The sequence below is a fragment of the Agelaius tricolor genome, unplaced genomic scaffold, assembly GCF_023055355.1.
Source record: "Agelaius tricolor isolate 1412-34295 unplaced genomic scaffold, bAgeTri1.0.p SCAF_4, whole genome shotgun sequence".
Classification (NCBI taxonomy): domain Eukaryota; kingdom Metazoa; phylum Chordata; class Aves; order Passeriformes; family Icteridae; genus Agelaius; species Agelaius tricolor.
The window spans coordinates 13,119,261-13,137,441 of NW_027269264.1; the positions used below are offsets into that span (position 1 = coordinate 13,119,261).

Here is an 18,181-nt window from a genome sequence, read left to right on the forward strand (position 1 = left end):
TTATTTCCATTTCTGTTCTTGAAAAATTTATTCTACAAGTCACTAAGGAAGCTGTGATTTCACAAAGGACAGATTTTTAGATAAACTATAATTCCACTTGCTTGTCTTGTATAAGTGGGAAAAAATGATACAAGTATAAATGGAAACAAAATAGCTCAAGGAGGACTAAATACAAAATAAGAAAATACTTTGAAATAAATAGGAATTTTTTACATCTTTCATTGAGTAATCTTAGGCTTCAGAAAAGACTGGCAGCAGAAATACAGCAGTCAGGAGTGTGTTTTACTTCACATTCATGGGATCCCCTTTCTAAGGCATATGTAATTTTTTTTTTGCCAAAAAAGACCTGTTGTGAGACTGGATCTCCCCATTTGAAGTAATAGTTGTAGCTATGAAGACAAACTGGTACTCAGCCTTGGGAGAAGGAACATCTCCACAAGGAGGAGCGAGACAAAGTGTAGACAAGTCTTTAAACTTACCCTGAAGAAAATTATTCCGAGATGAGACTGCATAATGTACTTGTCTTTCACTGGCACTTAGAGCAGCAGAGGTGACACAGCTTCCCATGCTTTTGGCAGCTGCTCGCAATTCCCTTACAGCTGGTTTTCCAGGCTCACAACTGCCAGTGATGGCAACATGAGGAATCATTCCCAGGACCTGCCTCACTGTGAAGAGATTCAGCCACTGGACAACTGGTTTGCTACCCAGAGTGTGGGACATGCGTTTTGTTGTCTCCTATGATATTTTTTGTGATTCGATTGGCCTGTTTTGCTCTGTTTGTCAAAGCAAGCAGCTAATCTATGTCCGGAAGAAAGTGTCTGGTTCAGCAGTCTGCAAACATGCCAGTGCAGTGACTTCTGCATTCCTGTTTCCTCTCCATACCTGCCAGTAATGCGGAACTTGCATATGCAATACTCTCTTGCAGTCTGGGAGATACTTTGCTGCTGTTTTGCTCTGTGCACTCAATAATTGCTCTCTCTTCTGAAATCTTTTGCTGTTGCTGTTGTTTTTAATTTATGATCTGCTCCATGAAGGGTCTTAGACATGTATCATGGCAGTCTTCGACATAAAGATTTAAATAGTTTCTTTCAATTCACCTTCCACATTGTGCACTGTGGAAACACACAGTATGACTTCTGGCCTCCAGGTCTGCAGAATGAGTCTTCAGAGCCCTCTCTGCTAAAAACCAAACAAATACATACTTTATTAGCTTTAAAACATCCAGATTAAAAAAAAAAAATCAGCATTCCCTGGGGAAACCTCCTTTTGCTTCTGAGATCTATCAAGAAAAAAGCAATGGACAGTGGATCCATTTTTTTTACAACATCACTTTTCACCATATTTTTGTGTAATGAAAATTAATTAAGTCTTGTTAATTTAAACATTAAAACATTAGGAAATGCCAGAATAAAAACTGCTTGAGCAATCCTAATTCCACCTCCACCCCCATACACACATTCTGTATTTCATGAGCTTGCGTGGCCTTTAATTACACTTTCAGGTACCATGCGGGCTCCTTAGATAGTACAGAACACACAAAACTAGTAAGTTTGCCTATTTCCTTTTTCTTTCTCTCTTTATTTTTTTCAATGTTACCAAGTTTTAATGATACATGGCAGAGAGGCAGCATTCCTAATATAACAAAAGCCCCCAGTTTCCTGAAAACCTGTGGCTAAGGAAAGAACCTATTAGCACGGCAGCACAGAAACCTGCAGTGTCAGCAGCAAGCAGATGATCCATGCAGGAGGATATTACCAATGCCCCAACCATGATGAAAGGGTTGCAACTTTCTCAGTGCTAGTCAACCCAAAGGTGCAGCCCCAAGACATCTGACTCCTTAGTTCTGCAGCTCAGGACATCTTGTTCCTCACCTCTCGCACAGCTGCTTTTCACTCTGTCACTCTTTCCAGCAGTGAGGAGATCTCTGAAGCTTCCACCAAGTGTAAGAACAGGCCATCTCAGTTTTCAAGAAAAAAAGAGATAAATAAGCAGACCGGCTTGGGTAAATATGGAATTGTGGCAGAACTCCAGTGCAAAAAAGAATATACAGAAGATGGAAGCAGGGATGGGTTACGCAGGAGGAATTTACAAACATTGCCTGGGCATGTAGGAATGGTGTCAGGAAAGCAAAAGCTCAGCTGGAATTTTAACTTTCATGTCAATAGTTACAAAAAGAGCTTCAGCTGCTAAATGGTAAGCAGCTGAACAAGGAAAATTGCATCTGGTCACTGAGCAGGCTGGGTGTTTTACTCTAAGTGGACACAATTAAACCTGAGGAACTCAATGCCTTCTTTACACAGCAAGGTCTCCTAGGGCTTCAGGCCTGGTATTCATGGATAGAAGAGATCACCATGAGTGGGTGAATTAGGAGTTGCTGGAGAAAACTTGGCTTATACAAGTCCATGGAAATACAAGGGCTGTGTCCAAGGATGCTGAGAGAGACATCTGACTCCAGCACAAGGTTTCAATCATCTTTGAGGAGCTATGGATATCCCTGCCAACAGTAGAAATGTTGCATTTATACTTAAAAAGAACTCAAAGAACAGCCCAAGCAACTGCAGACTGTCCAATCACACTTCAATCCCTGGCAAAAAAGACCATAAAAAAGGTTCTCGCATTATATTTCTGAACACATGAAGGAGAAATAGGCAATTGTGAATAATCAGCACAGGTTCATCAAGGATAAGTCATAACAGTGAACGTGCCTGATTGCCCTTTTTTCATAAAAGAATGGGATTTGTGGATGGGTGAGAGCAATGCATGTTATTTACCTTGAATGTAGCAACATTTTCAACTCTGTCTACCAGCATTCTTGTATTTAAGCTAAGACATTTTGGTCTGGATGTTTAGCCAACTGATCCAACTTTGAATGAGGTCAGAGGGTTGTGCTTAATGAGTTGTACTTTATCTGAGGGCTGCATTGTGGCATCTATCCTAGGACTGATCCAGCAGGAGAATCAGTTGCCCAAAGAGGTTGTGCAGTCTCCATTGCTGAGGGTTTTCAAGACCAGATTAAGTCCTAAGCAAACTGGTCTGACTTCATTTCTGTAGAATCTTAGGAGACAAGAGGGCTAATGTGTATGTCTCAAACACCAATAGCCAGATAGCTGTGGAGCCAGCCATGGATTGTTGGTGACAACAGCCAGGAATTATTGGTAATTTACCCTAAGAAAGAACAGGATGTGGCTGGAGAAGAGGCCACAAGGAGGTAGGGCAGCACATTTCTGGGACAAATGTCCTAGTTCTGGCTCCTGGAGATGAGCACAACGCAACACAAATGCAGGGATGAGGCTGAGAAGTGGGCTGTAAGAGGGGATTGAGACCACCAAAGATCCCCAAAGCCATCCCCAACCCATTTCCAGAAAAGTCTAGAGGAATGGACTGCACAGGATTAGTAATTTGCATAGAAAGTGAGAAATTTACCTCCAGTATGGGGAGATTTATCTGTAGAAGGTACCACTATAAAGCCTGGGTGCACAGGTGCATAGGTGCTCCCAGAACCCTGAACATACCATCAGCTGGATCAGTGCTGGAGCCAGGACTTTTTTTCCTTTCACTCTGTCTCCTCCTCTCCAATTCATGCCTCTGTTCTCATTCAACCTACCCCATTACCCAAACCCAGTGCCATGTGCTTACACCAATTGACACGCCAAGAGTGTCATTTACTAATAAAACTTTGTAAGATTTTGCAGCCCCTCTGATTTGTAATTTCTTTAAACCATGAGCATCTACAAATCTTGGATACTCCCCTCCCCCTTAAGCCACCATTTCTGACCGTGCTTGGAACCTGGATTATCATGTAATTACCATCATGATGGTTTAATACTTGAAAAGTGCTATGGGTGCAGAATTCTCTTCCGACACAAAGTTATTTCATATCTATTTTTCAACCAAGGTACAGAGATTTCAACTACTCCACTGCTGAAAACTTTCTTTCCCTTACTTACTGTATCAATTACATAGCTGGATCTGTTCAGTATATCTTAGATATACTCACACATCAGAGGCTACAGGTATCCCAGTACAAGTACCTAAGAAACTGCTTAACTAAGAAGCAGAAATCTGGCTTATCCTTCCAGATCATAGAAACAAGAACAAGGATGAAAATAGGGATAGGATGGGAAAGAGAGGGCGACACTGGGGAGAAAGAGACTGATAGAAATACATTAGGAACAAACAAAGGACTAGGAAAGAATGAGAAGATGCAGGGCAGATGAAGCCATTCTCCTTCAACACTAATCCTATTGCTGTCCTGGTTGTGCTGCCAATAGAATTGGTGCCTCTGTTCATCAGGGATGTGGTGTAGAGCAGAGGAATAAGGTCACAAAGAGCTGCTCGAAATACTCCTATGTTTCCGCAGCTCCAGACCAGTCCTTACAGGGTGCATACAACTAGGCAATACATCTAGAAGGATAAGTGGAGAAAAGGATTAATTTTACTCCCAGGTGTGGGAGTAAATTATTCTGCTTCAAACATCAAAGCAGTTCTCTTCTGCTGCATTGTCCTTTTCCCTTTCTGTAGCCCTGTTTGACACTGGATTTCTGATGTCTGCACCCAAATGGCAGAGCTCTCACAGAAAGTATCTCTGTCACCATCCAGCTCCAATTTTTTCTGGGACACTATTTCAAGTAAACAGCATATGTTATCTTGACATAAATAATATCGAAAGGGGCTAAACGGGGCAGACTTGAATCTGATCTGTTCTACAAATATTTGAGCTTTTGACATATTTTACTCACAAAATAAATCAGTAAGGGAATTTCACATGGGATCTTGGTTTCTGACAGCATTCTTCAGACATCTTTAATGATAATAGAGATTTTAAGCAGAAGAGGGTGTGAGCATGGTGATGCTCATCTACACAGAGTCTTAGTGAAGTTGATTTTCACACAGGGCTTTTTCTGCCAGGAGAGACAAGGGAGAGGAGGGAATGATGGCTCTCCTGGTGAGCACTGGCCACTGTGCCTTTCTGCTGTCCCACACATCTGGGCTCTTCCTAGCATGTTGGTGGATAAGTTTCTCTGCATGTGACAGCACTGCTGAGTCAGGAGGGCAGTTCACTCATGCACATAACTCAGATCACTGCATCATCTGTCTATCCAGAGCAGGGCAGAAGCTGCTGTGCATCAGCCTACAACATACAAACAACAGTGCACATTTGTCAGCATCTCACACACCAGGCAAACCAGGTCAGGTATTTGTAGATAGACAAACATGTCAATCAATAATATTACCTTAATATTCCCACTTGTTATTACAAAATGTCAACTGGTATTACTAAATGTCAACCCCTCATTCCAGCTAAGAGAGACTAGAAGGCACAATCCATCAGTCAGTAAAGCTGACTAGCTTGCTCACTTGCACAAATTACCCATGCTTCCCTCTACCTTGAAACAACAGGCTTGACATGGGATAGAAATAGTTCCTTCTTCTTCATTTTCCTCTCTCTATTCCCTACTCCTCTCCGATCCCAGAAAATTTCAGCTAAAATTGTTCATGAGAGAATACTGGCATGCAGGATAACCTTCCTTACCCACTCTTCCAAATATGCTCAATGCATTTGGCATAAAGTCGTTCTAACAGTAAGTGACCTCAGCCTCTTACTGAGAGGGTGATATGGTCTTAGCAGGTTGTGGCGAGGAATGGCACAAGGATTTCAAAGGCCTGAGCAAGAGGTGACATGGTGGATGTTAGTATTTTAGGGTCATTTCTGGAATCCATCAGCCTGTCGTCTCAGTACTGCTGAGGCCGAGTGTTGGTGTGCAGTGGGTGTGTGAGGGTGATTACATCTCAGAGTTGACATAAAGACGCCGAAGCACTACCAGTGTTCATCTGATCTAGTCATAGGTCTTGTTTGAAACCATTGGAGACTTCTTTTGCATTCCTTTACATTTTTCTCCCTTCGTGAGTTTTTGGGTAGGAGATAACATCTAGTAGGGTGTCTCTACGTCGGGGAAAGACAGCAGCAAAACCAGTCATAAAAATCCATAACCAAACTATATATACTTCGGCTGATAGACCCCTGTGGGTCTTACTTCTCCCCTTATTCTCCTCTAGTCCTTTTTCTACTCCAGTAAGCGATCACCCCTCGAACAGGGCTGCTCTCGCAAGGCTTCTCCCGGCTCATGCCACCACCAGCACCCCCAGCTGCGGCAGATGCCGCTCGGCTGCTGCCGGAGGCGATAGCTAACGGGGACTCCCACGGGAACGCGGAGCCGTCAGCGGGCATTAGCGATGGAGGCGATGCTGATGTTGTTTTTTTGGCGACACACGAGCAGGAGAGGCGTCTCCTCGCCAGGGCAGCCCCGTTCCGCGCACCTCAGCAGCCCTGATGCGGGGCGCCGGGCTTTCACCCGCCGAGCAGCGCGGCAGGCCAGACCCGGCTCCGCGGGGAAGGGCTGGCGCCCGGCCCGGGGCGGCTCCCCAGCGACGGCACGCCCGCAGCGCAGCCCAGCGCGCCGAGCCGGGCGGCGGCGCGGCCGGGGCCGCCCCGAGAGGCCGGGAAGGGCGGCGGGGCGGGGCCGGACGGGGCAGCGCCGAGCCGAGCCGAGCCGAGCCGAGCCGAGCCGAGCCGAGCCGAGCCGAGCCGAGCCGAGCCGAGCCGAGCGAAGCGTGCCGCACCGCGCCGAGCCGCGATGGAGGGCGCCGAGACGGCCAGCCTGCTGGGGGAGCGCAGCCTGGGGCCGCCGGCCCGCTTCAGGACGTACCGGCGGCGGTGGTTCCTGCTGGCCGTCGTGTGCCTGCTGAACTGCTCCAACGCCATGGTGAGTGCGGCCGCCTCTCCCGGCGCGGGCAGCCGCTCCCCGCAGCCGGCCTGGGCTGGGACGATCCTCCGGAGTGCTGGGGAAGGGGGCGGCCGCCGGCAGCCCCGAGTGCCCGAGCAGCAGGCGGAGGCGCAGAGCAGACAGGGCACACAGCCCTTCCCTGCCGCCTCGCTGTGCAGCAGATCTGGAGAGCAGGTCTGGCCGCTGCTGCTGCTGCTGCTGCTGGTGCGGAGGGAAGACGGGCTGACATGGCTCGCCAGAGCCAAAAGCACCTCCTGTTTCTTCCTAGAAGCAGCCAGGCAATCCTCAGGGCTCTGCCCCAGTGCCCTGTCTCAGATCCACCCCCTCATCCTTGGAGCACCCGAATCGGTTGTACGCGCACAGTTCGGAGAAGCGCCAGCCTGGCCGTGCCTTACGGACGGAATAACCGGGTTTTACTTTTGAACTTTGTCGTTCTGGTTATGACTTAGGCCTTCACGCTTTCCTTTCTGACCGGTGGGATCCGGGACACCGAGGGGTGTGGCGGGGGAAGGGCAGGATGGGGCGGGAGGGTGTGTGGGATCTCCAAGAGCTCAGCAGGAAGTACCGCAGCGTCAAGTCAGCCTGGGATGAAGCAAAATGTGTCCTGGAGCACAGCAAAAATTGCTGCCGAGTACACTTCGTATGCCACGGGGAGACAGAGAAAGTATTCATCGTCTCTGAGGGTCACATGTTTCTAGCCTAAGAATGGGAGAGCAGTGTTGAAACGCCATGGGAGAGGAGCTGGAGTTAACTGCTGCATTGCTTGCCTGCGACAGCAGATTTATCTGGTCAGGAAAAGAAGCAAGCTTCCTTTCAGGGTCTGTTGCATATACAGAACACTATAGGAGTGATTAGGCACTAAACGGATGGTTGTATGAACTTCTTTTTGCCTACTCTGCCTTGTTCTGAGAGACTTGAAAAAATTGGATGCCAGGTCATACCCCACCTGTTGAACTGATTTAAATTCAGTAGTTCTAGAGATAAACCCATAAAGCTTCCTCTTATCAAGGCTTAGTATATGAAAAAGAAGCCCAGATCTTTGCTCATCAAGTCATTGAGGACATTGTTGATAATTATCAGACTGATGTAGAATTATTCATGTTCTTGAGGATTACCATGCTGTGAATGCAGGCTGTCTGGCAGACAAGATCAGGCACTGCAACCTGCAAACATTTAAATGCTTTGAAGGATGATTAGGTATTCCGTGATGTAAGAGTGCTGGAGTAGAGAAATGGAAAAAACATAGTGAGAATTTGGCTGTATATGGGGAAAAAAAATTAATGCACCTTCTCAATGGAAAATCAGTATATCCTTTAAGAGTGTAAAAAAGTGTACTGCAGAAAGGCCCCACTGCGTGCTTGCAGTTAAATTGGCACAGCAGAAGAACATTATGTGACATGAAATAAACCCTATAAGTGGACAGTGACAGCATGGGTGAAGGAAACTGTACCAAGTCTTTTTCAGGATGTCTTGTCAGATTTTGACTTTGCTGAAATCTTAAAGGTGAAACTTTAAGAAACAGATCTTTTCAGTATATCTGCAAGTATTACTGTGTCCTCAGTGTGTTGCTGAAAACTTTGTAGCCCTGGAAGATTGACCTGTTCTGTCTCCTTTGTATCTTGACAACTTCCTGACTGCCCATAATACTATTTTTCCACGGTATGAAATTAGGCCAGAACTTTACAACTTCAAGACTGGGTGCCTAATAAGTATCCTAGAATGGAATTATTGTTTCTAAGCCATTGCAAGGATCTGGAATGGCAACTATGCTAACATATAAAGTTGTAAGCAAACATTTCCTGATGCTAAAGTTTCTTCTGAATGTTCCTGATAAAAATCACATTAAAATGGACGTAGTAGTTGAAAGTCCATGAAATCAAAGTGGTTGGTTGCTATTTAAAAGTTACAGACGAAAAGATTAATTAACCAGTTCTGTGATGTGAAAAATTGCCCTGCAAGTTGTGTCATCAATTCCTGTGCAGATGTTGCATGCAGCATTTTGTTCTATGTACATCTGTGTAAGGCTATCTGCAAATGCATGTAGTGAGGACACAGGACTTTTGAATTTTCTAGCTTGAACCACATTTGCTGGATCAAGCTTCCAGAATGATGCCTTGTATTCCTCATTCTTGTCCATAGACATGCAGTTTTCTATTAGTGACCTTTGGTGCCACTAGCAGTGGCAATCAGGAGACAGTACTGAGTGGGGGAGACTTTCAGTGTCAAGGAGACAAGATAGAAGCAACTTAACTGCAGGACAGCACATTTCGTCATGCAGCAAGTACAGGCTGAGAAAGGAGTATTTCTTAGTCTGGTTTAGAGAGTGATTGAGCAAAGCCAGAGCAGACCATGTGGTGATGAAAGAGGCACTCTTCCCTATATCTTCCTGCTGTTTCATCGTGTGCAATCCTTGCATTAACTGGAGCAGAGTGGAGTTAATATGATATAGAGGCTTTTACACCAACGATAAATATAGCCCCTTGCTTGTGCTTTTATTACTGGCCTGAGTTTAAAAGCCTCTGTCTCTCCCTGCTGTACAAAGTGGGTACTACCTTATCAAGAATTTGTTGTCATTTCCTAAATAGGGCTATTCTGGGAATTCCTAGCTGACAATATAGTGTAAAAAACTGCTGCCTTATCTTAGGAAAGCCATAAGCAGACATCAGCATAATATACTTGCTGCCTGAAGTCGTGTGCAAAGAGGATGTTGTGACTACAGCTAAACTTAGATGATTTATCCCCAGCTGCTGTCTCTTGCAGCACTGCTGATGGGGGGTTGACATAACTCTGCCTGTGGTTTCTCCCCAGATTTGTTTTGCCCAACTTCCACTGTGGTTTTGAGTATGATTTTTTTCATCTGAAGGCTTAATGTTTAGGAGTATTCATGCTGTGCTTGCAGCTGCTGTAGCACATAGCTCCTCCCTTTTTTCCTCCTTCCTGTGAAGCTGCACAGGTGGGAACTTCGTGTTTCACAGGAGGGACTTTCTCTTGCTTTAGCACCGGAGACACAGAAAAAGACAGAAGAATGAAACCAAGAGTGTTTACTGCCTGGTTCTGTGCTCACCAGCATGAGCAAGCTGGGAAGGAGCAAGGGAGCAGAGGGTTGGCGCTAGCTCACACTTGGCCAAGTGGCTCCTGACTCACTAAGTGGAGGACTTACACTACCACTCAGTGTACTTGGCAGAGGAAGGAGAGCTGCACAAGTGGAGCCTGGCATGCTCCAGAGCAGGGTGCACACACTCCTCACCCACACCTGTCTGCTCCAGCAGTGCCCTTATAGATACACGTGTGCACACAGCTGCTGCTCTTTTTTCCTGCTACTTCTCTTGAGAGCTGTAGAGACTAAAAGAGACATCTTGGCAAGAATCTGGCCTTTTCTGAAGATCACACCTCTGTCCTAATGTCCTAAACTCCTGTGTCAGCATGGGTTCTTTCAGCTGAGCACAGGGGCTGTTTGCTTCCAAGCTGTGTGTCCCTTTTAACCTTGAAGATGGGGACTCTGGTGTAAGGGCTTCATCGTCCAGTTTCAGAGGAGAAGGAGGCAGCATCCATGTCACAGAAAGATCTCTTACATCACCTTGTAAGCTGTCTTCAGGCACATGAAAGAATGCATGCTGGAGTTGGCAGAATTGCTGTAGGCGAAGCCTGTATGGGGACTGGCGAGCTGTGCTGGTGCCTGTTACGAAGCAGAAATTCCCATTTTATGCAAGACAACCCCCTTGGCTCCTTCTTTTAAAACTGCACATAAAAGGTACTGCGGGGGCATTTCTACAGTCTCATTCTATAGTCAGCTATACAGTATGCTAGACAATGAAAAATACTCCATCTAGCAACCTTTGCTAGCTGATACCACCACTGACATGGCAAAGTGGCCTGAGTCCCACCCTGCCTGATTGCATATGCTTGCCTTTCTGCAAATACTTTCCACTTTTAGAATCTTGATTTGTTCATGAGGAAAGCAGGCATTGATTACCAGCTTGCCTTTTGTGAAGAACATGTCTGGCACTGCTTTTGTCAGGGTTGTACCTGGTTATATGTGTGGTGCATCAACGTTGCTGCACTTTGAGATCCAAAAATCTTGCATCTGTCATGTATGCCATTTCCATCATATGTGACAGCTCACAGCTGTTGCTTACCAAAGTGCAGAGCCTGTGTGGAGTCCTGCCTTCAGGCACCACCTTGCTACCACTGCAGACAGAGGGCTGGTGTCTCACAGCTTACCTCCTGCAGAAATGGGAGGAAGGACAAACACTGGGCTCCCTTCAAATGGGTGGAGGGAAACCAGATCCTGCAGGTGAAATTGGTCCTGGAGAGTCTGTGTGGGAGTGGGAACAGTGAAGGCAGTAGGGTGGAAGAACTGAACCAAGAAAAGATGGAGTCGTAAGGGGAATGAGTGCAGGAGAAAAACAAAAGAACTTGATCTGATTCTGGGAGGAAGAGAGTGGGACACCTGTAAACCCTTACCTGTCAGCTAAGGGTCTACAAGGATATCAGAAAGGACAACATAAAAACTTAAAAATGGAATCAGCATGAGAACAGCTGTAACCTGTTTTGATTACAGGAATGCTCATGCAGGCCTGCAGTTGTCATAAGATCATGATCATAGAATCATAGAATGGCATAGGTTAGAAGGGACATTAAAGATCACCTAGTTCCACCCCTCTGCCATGAGCAGAGACACCTTCCATTAGACCAAGTTGTTCATCAGCCTGACCTTGGACACCTGTAGACATGGAGAGTCCATAACCTCTCTGTGCAACCTGTTCCTGTGCCTCGCCAACCTTAAAGTAAATTTCCTAATATCTAATCTAAATCTACCGTCCCTTAATTTAAGGCCATTCTCTGTGGTTCTACCACTGTATGCCTTGTGAAAAGTCCCTCTCCATCCTTCCTTTCAGCCACCTTTAATGAAGATTAAATCTCAGTTAATGGAGAAGGGACCAAGCAGTCTCTGGCTGGTGCAGGAGAATTAAAATGTCAGCTAGAAGAAGATTAAAGCAGAGGGCAAGAGAGCTGAAAGTGGAGCCAGAACCATTCCCAACATCAGTATTAGTCAGATAGTTTGAGTGTCAGTGCCCTGGCCCTGGTGCAAGCCTCATTGTTAAAGAAGATGTGGAAAGGCCCTCCTGTAGCTGAGGATATGAGTTGACTGTGGGTAGAAAACATTTCTGTCCTTTTCTTCTAGTGTGGGGGCATGGCTCCCCAGTCAGGCAGCTGTGTGCAGTGGGAGTTACAGCTGTACCCCAGTGTCAGCTGGAACAGGCTCGTGGATCATCAGGGGCCCTTCTGTTCTCTTCCTCAGCTGCTGAGCACAAGTTTTTATAGTGAAGAGTGTATGTATACCTGCTGAGGTATGTATTCCAGACCAGACTAGCAAGCACTGGAGCTTTTGCTGTCTTTAAACCTAAAACCACAGTGAGATGAAGGTGTTTCTAAGGAGTGTAGGAACTAAAATTCCTGCCTTCTTCCTGGAGAAGAAACGTCCAATTATTGGAGAAGAAACTCCAATAAGCATCTATTATTACACTAGCTAGGTGCATATCTGAGACAAAAGTCCATAACTAAATGCTGAAGGAGCAAATACCATGATCTAAAACATCAGTGAAATAACAATTGATATTGGATTATACTACAGGAGGAGCTGCAATTTGAAAACAACTAATGCAAAATCTATGACAGATTGCTGGGGAAGTGAGTTTTGACAGGTGTCAGGGGATTGAGGTCACAAACTCATTGTGGCTTTTTGGCTTGCAAAGGTGAGTCCCTGTGACTTAGTGGCTCTGCATGGGTGTGGGAACCCAGAACATCCCTCTGGCTGTCCAGAATGGCCAAGACCCCTGCCAGGGGTCTCAGAAGCCCTGGCATGGAGCCCAAAACACCTGTGGTTTTGATTATGACCCGTGGAGAAAATTACCAACCTTATATGAAGATCAGCAAGCTGCAACAGTTTAAGTAGAATAATAGTGAAGTTATCACAGGGTGGAAAAATAGATTTTGAGGTTTCTGGAATGGGGGTTCAGGAGGCAAGATGGAGGGATCTGGGTGTGTCCAGCCTTTCTCCTTCTTCTTTTAGGCCTCCATCTTCTGCTGTGATGTTGGCACTTTTAGATTGGTTTAGAGTAGAAGCTCACTGTCTAACATAGGTGATAGGTATTGCAAAGTTATTGTAAACATTGTGTATGTAGTTTTTAGTATAAAGACATAACACCGCCCCGGGGGCAGGCAGAATGCCTCGGACTGTCTTGCTGAGCGGATCTTGGCAGGACAGGAGAAAGAATTTTATAGATAAGATACAATAAACAACCTTGAGACCAAGAAATGAAGAGCCCTGACTCCTTCTACAAGCACCGGTCTGGGAGAAGAGACTTTCGAACTCTTCTTGGGGTCACTCTGACAAGCTAAAGATCCTGACACATGGGCTTCCATGTAAATCTTTTGATTAACTTGCCGTGGTCCAGAAAGTGAACTGCTGCTGACTTTCATCATTATCTACTCTAACTTGTGCCAAATTGAGAATTTTGTCAAAGTTTGCCAAAAGGTTTCATTAATTGTAGCACTGGCAGGGCTTTGAAGGGATATAAGCTGTAGTAGGTGAGTGAAAATTGCTTGCCAGCATCACAGTCAGGAGTTGACCTTGTGGCATCTATTGAACTGCATTTGGAGAAGCTCATGTGAGCACAGATGAAGCAGTGCAGTATATAGCAAGAACTCATCTTGATGCCTTCTGCAACTCACACTGAGGCTCTGGTTTTGTGTGGCCTCTCAGACAACAGAGCTGCATGCAGCTTGACCAGACCACGAGGGTGTATTTCCACAAAGTGAAGCTTGTGCAGGGACTGAAAATTGCAATGACTGAACAACCCTGCAAGAGGTATCTCTCTGTTTCTACTTTCTTTATCTGTTCCAGAAGCAACAAGCTTCTGGGGTCTGACATCCTGTAACCCCACATGTTGTCTCTCCCCTTGTATCTGTCACTGTGATCTGCAGTGGTAAGCCTTGATACAGGCCATTCAATCAAGACTTGGACTTGATGGTCCTTGTGGCACCCTTCCAACTCAGAATATTCCATCATTCTGTGATTCTGTGGTTTTGGTGTGCCAAAGATTAGTGAAGAAAATGGCCCTTGGAGAGTGCTGGAGGCCAGAATCTCTCTCTGTCTCTGTTCTGCATCCTTGGAGCTTACAGGACTTTGATCTCACCAAGAGAGAGCTGCATCTTCTTTACCTGCTCTACCTGAGGGGGCTTACCTCAGGGCAGCCTCTATGTAGGTGCCGGCCTTGGCAATGCAAAGTTTCAGAAAAGCATGTTGGATAAGGGCTCTGGCTTCCAGCAGAAGAGCTTATTAACTGCTGTGGGTGAAGTTACCATAACTGGGAAAACCAAAAGCAGAAGGTGGCATACTGACTGTGTATTTCCCTGCATAGGCAAAACCCCACAATGCCACCTCTTTGTTGTAGGGGCATTTGGTGGCCTCTTTGACTACAGTTACATTTTGAGCTCCATTGCCCAGTTCTGAATTTCTGTGTTAGAACAACACATGGTAAACAATGAAACATACTTTTTCTCTCCAGACCCATAAATAGACCCACTTCCTATTTTGAGGGACAAGCTGCAACTTTCCACCCTCCATGCTCTCACATGGATATGCTAGGACTGGAGCTCTTGCTTGGGATAGGAATACGGGGCAGCCCCTATGCTTGGTTTTCTGCATGAAATGGTTTTAATAGATCTAATGGAATTGTGCCAGTGCTTGGTCCCAGATCACCTGGATGCATACAGTCACTGAACAGAAAATGCTGTGCTTTGGCTTGTGGCATCACTTTCCTAATGATATAATGCATGGTTGATCATTTTGTGTAGAGGAGCAAGGGGGTGAAAATGTACCTGAAGCTGTCTTACAAAATGTATCATCTCTTTAATTGTTTCCTGTAGAGTGTTTCATCACCACCACCCCTGCATAGGAGGAACACAGGAGGAGGAACAACACACGTTGAGGAACACAGAAGTGCTGTTGTTGGAAATACACAGCTGGGATTTGTTTAGCAGCAGTTTAGCATCCCATAAGCAAACTAATGCTCATGTCTTAGTCATGCTTGTAACATCTAAACAGTTACATTAGCATTAAACAATTAAACTCCCATCCCTGTCTGATGGAAGTCTGGAAAGTGACCTGGATTCATCTCCTTGTTGTCTAAGAGTACAGTTTGCTTCTGCACCTAGCATCTTCCTTCACCAGGCTGTAGCAGCTGAGTAAACACCAAATCCGTCCCCTACCAGACCTTTAAATGATGTCACATAGGTGTGTCTGAGCCCAGCATGCTGATATGAGCTTTGAATTGAATACAGGAGGTACAGCATGGCAGCTCCTTTCAGAAAAGAAGAAAGGGCTGATGCTAGGAGTCCTTGCAAGGCTGCTGAGAATATATTCAAAACTTCTCTGTTACTACCATTTACTCATTGCCTCCCTGCTAGGGGAAAAGCCTAGCTAAAGAATTCTTTGTGTGTGGCTGTTGTCACATGGTGACTCTAGGGAGAAGAAAAGCCCATCTCCCCTCTGCTCCTGTATAATGTGACAGTTTTTATGGTCCCTATCATGTAAGAAAAAAACCCCAGGAACCCTGGAAATAACAAGAAACAGTTTGTAGGAGCACACCTTCCTCTGAGATTATCCAAGCCTTTTTCAGTTACACGTAAACGCCACATCTGATGCTGGGTGCAGGATGCAGGCTGTGAAGAGGAAGATTGTGATGACAAAAGGGAGTACCTGGAAAGCAACTGTGGCTGTAGTTGTTTTGTAGAAAGCTATAACTGAAGTTTTTGCTCACATTTCTGCAAACTTTATAATCTTGAGTATTCAGCAGCAGCAAGATCATCCTCTAACAGTGAGGCAGCCTGTAATTGACATCATTGAATGGTTAGGCCACTTGATAGGTTAAACCAGTCTTTTTGAAAAGCACTAGGATGCATCTTGGCAAAGAATCTACAGAAACATCCTCTAACTTGCAGTACCTCCTTTGCTTTCTCATGGATGTGATCTCAGAATCTGATTTTAGGATCAAGCAGTTCTTGTCATTCTCATAAGAAACCAGAAGCAGACAGGAACAATGAAATCAGTGTCTACAACAAAGTTTAGGGAGCTGTGTTCAGATATGGCGCTGGAAGAAAAATGTGGATAGTTGTTGAAGTACCTCTTTTGTGTGTACCTCCCTGTTATGTGTTCTAATACATTAAATAATGCAATCTCTAGGTAATTTTATATCTGTTGAGTGTGTCTAAGAAGGCAGGGAATAATATATCTCTTGGCTGACACATAGTAAAGTTGTTCTTACAAGGCCACAACCAGGTATTAAAATGGAACTGAAACTACCAGTCCAAGTTTAAGGGATCTTAGCTGTAGAGAGGAGGTGGCAGATTCTATATTTTTATGCTAACACAGAACGAGTCCATGTGGTTTCCATCAGGTAAGTAAGTGTGTCAGAGCCAACCTGTTCAACATGGGGACAGGAAAGGTACTGACTTCTACTTTTGCCAGCCTCCAGCATCAGGACTAGGGGACTGGGGATGAAGCAGTGAAATGTAAGGGGTGCTCTGGGCCAAGTAACTGCAGACACTGAAGGTTTGAAATTTTATTACCAGCCTTAACATCACAGTTTCAAGGAGAGACTAAGACAGCGAGCCTCCTCAAAACTCAGTTTGAGGGGATGCTGAATTACTGTTCTGTTGGGGGTGTTGATGCTTACTGATTTTTGGTCTTTGTTCGGCAGCTCTGGCTGACGTTTGCTCCTGTAGCTGATAAGACAGCTGCTTACTTCCACATTTCCCTGGAGACAGTCAACTGGCTCTCAATGGTGTACCTCCTCATCTCAATCCCATTTGGTCTGGTGGCAACATGGGTCCTTGACAGCGTGGGGCTCCGCTGTGCTGTGAGTTGAAGTGTTCTGCTTCCCTGAGGAAGTTTCACCTAGAGGTAGCAGTAGAAGCACAAATCAGTAATGTACATGCTTTGAATAGGAGTCTTCCCAAATGCTGCAGAGAATTAGCACGTTGAAAGCTCTATTCTAGTTCAGTAACATCACCTCTGTGGTGATGGTGGAGAGAGCAGTGGGAAAAGTCAGAATAAAGTTGTATGCTTGCCTTTTCCAGCTTTAGTTTTCATTTTCTTAGCCAACTGACAGGGACAGATATTGTGAGCTGACTCTGTGAAGAGCTTTCTGTAATTGGGTCAGATCCGCTATGGAAAAGTCTTAGCACCACAATTTTGTTGTCTGGGCCAGTTTAAGGAATAGCAGGACAGAGTGCAAGCAAGAGACCCCTGTCAGGTTAGAGCTTGGCCTCTGCTAAGCCAGCTTGCGATCTGTACACAATCCCAGAATTGTGTTGTGGAAAGCAGCAGTGAAACACTAGTATGCTAATAGAATAGAAGAACATTTGCAGGATCCATAAGCTGGATGATTCATTGCCATTATCCGTGGATTGTCACAGCAAAATATGGGTGATGGTGCAAACTTGATAGCAAGGTGTAATTAGCGAACTTCAGATTTCTCATCAATGTGGTTCTTACATGGGGCTGAGACAGCCACGTTGCTCCCTGTCACCCCAAGACACTCCCTAAGGAGGCGGGTAGGATCAGGAGCATCTCACAGTGGCCCAGAGGGGTGGGGAGGGTCTGCAGGCAGTGATTACTAGCACCCAGTGTTTCCTGTAGTGCGTTTGAGACCTTGCTCATGCTAATCCATTGTATTAAGTTCTGCCCTTCAGGCTTCAGCATGCAAACCCTGTTTGTTTCTGCTCACCTGCAGGTGGTCCTGAGTGCATGGCTGAACATGGTTGGTAGCATCACCCGGATGTTCAGCGTTCTGAAGTTCCTGAGCTTGGGTTCCCAGAGTTACTGGTACCTGTTTGTTGGACAGTGCTTCTCTGCATTAGCACAGCCTCTTATCATCTTTTCACCAACAAAGCTGGCAGCACTATGGTTCCCAGACCACCAGAGAGCAACAGCAAATATGATTGCATCAATGTGTAAGTGATAGCTGCAAAGTAACATTGCTGCCTCACAGAACTTGCTAGCAATTTGTTTGCCTTTCAGAGGCAGCAGGCAGAGGAAGTCCTTTGTACTTCAGCCATTTGCCCTTGCAGATACAGCTTCACCCAAAAGTCTTCTAGTCATGTGCAACAACACAGACAAACAAGAAGTGGATATAAGCCACATCCAGGTGCAGTGCTCACCACCCAGACTCCTAACCTTCTTTCTCTCTTCCAGGACCAGGTTGTCATCTTTGCCTAAATATCACATAGGGTGATGACAGCCCTTAATGTTACTAAGATTTAGTGGCCCTAATTTTGCAGTTTCTTAGGAAGGTGTCTTAAATTGCATTGTAGTGCCAGTGGTCACAGTT

The 18,181-nt window shown here is 45.5% G+C and overlaps 1 protein-coding gene and 1 long non-coding RNA gene across 2 annotated transcripts in view; one reads left to right on the top strand and one right to left on the bottom strand.

The window, feature by feature from the left end:
• On the bottom strand, window positions 1-7,445 carry LOC139588877 (uncharacterized). The gene is made up of 3 exons (XR_011678850.1): window positions 6,708-7,445; window positions 1,872-5,131; window positions 1-1,179 (listed from the first exon to the last, which is right to left on the bottom strand). It is a non-coding gene; the product is annotated as an uncharacterized lncRNA (long non-coding RNA).
• The window catches only part of SLC49A3 (solute carrier family 49 member 3), a 25,893-nt gene continuing 13,873 nt past the window's right edge, over window positions 6,162-18,181 (top strand). The window contains exons 1-3 of the mRNA XM_071424628.1: window positions 6,162-6,764; window positions 16,550-16,708; window positions 17,585-17,804. Coding sequence (XP_071280729.1) covers window positions 6,636-6,764; window positions 16,550-16,708; window positions 17,585-17,804 — 508 coding nt within the window. The 5' untranslated portion in view covers window positions 6,162-6,635. The remainder of the gene's footprint in view (window positions 6,765-16,549; window positions 16,709-17,584; window positions 17,805-18,181) is intronic.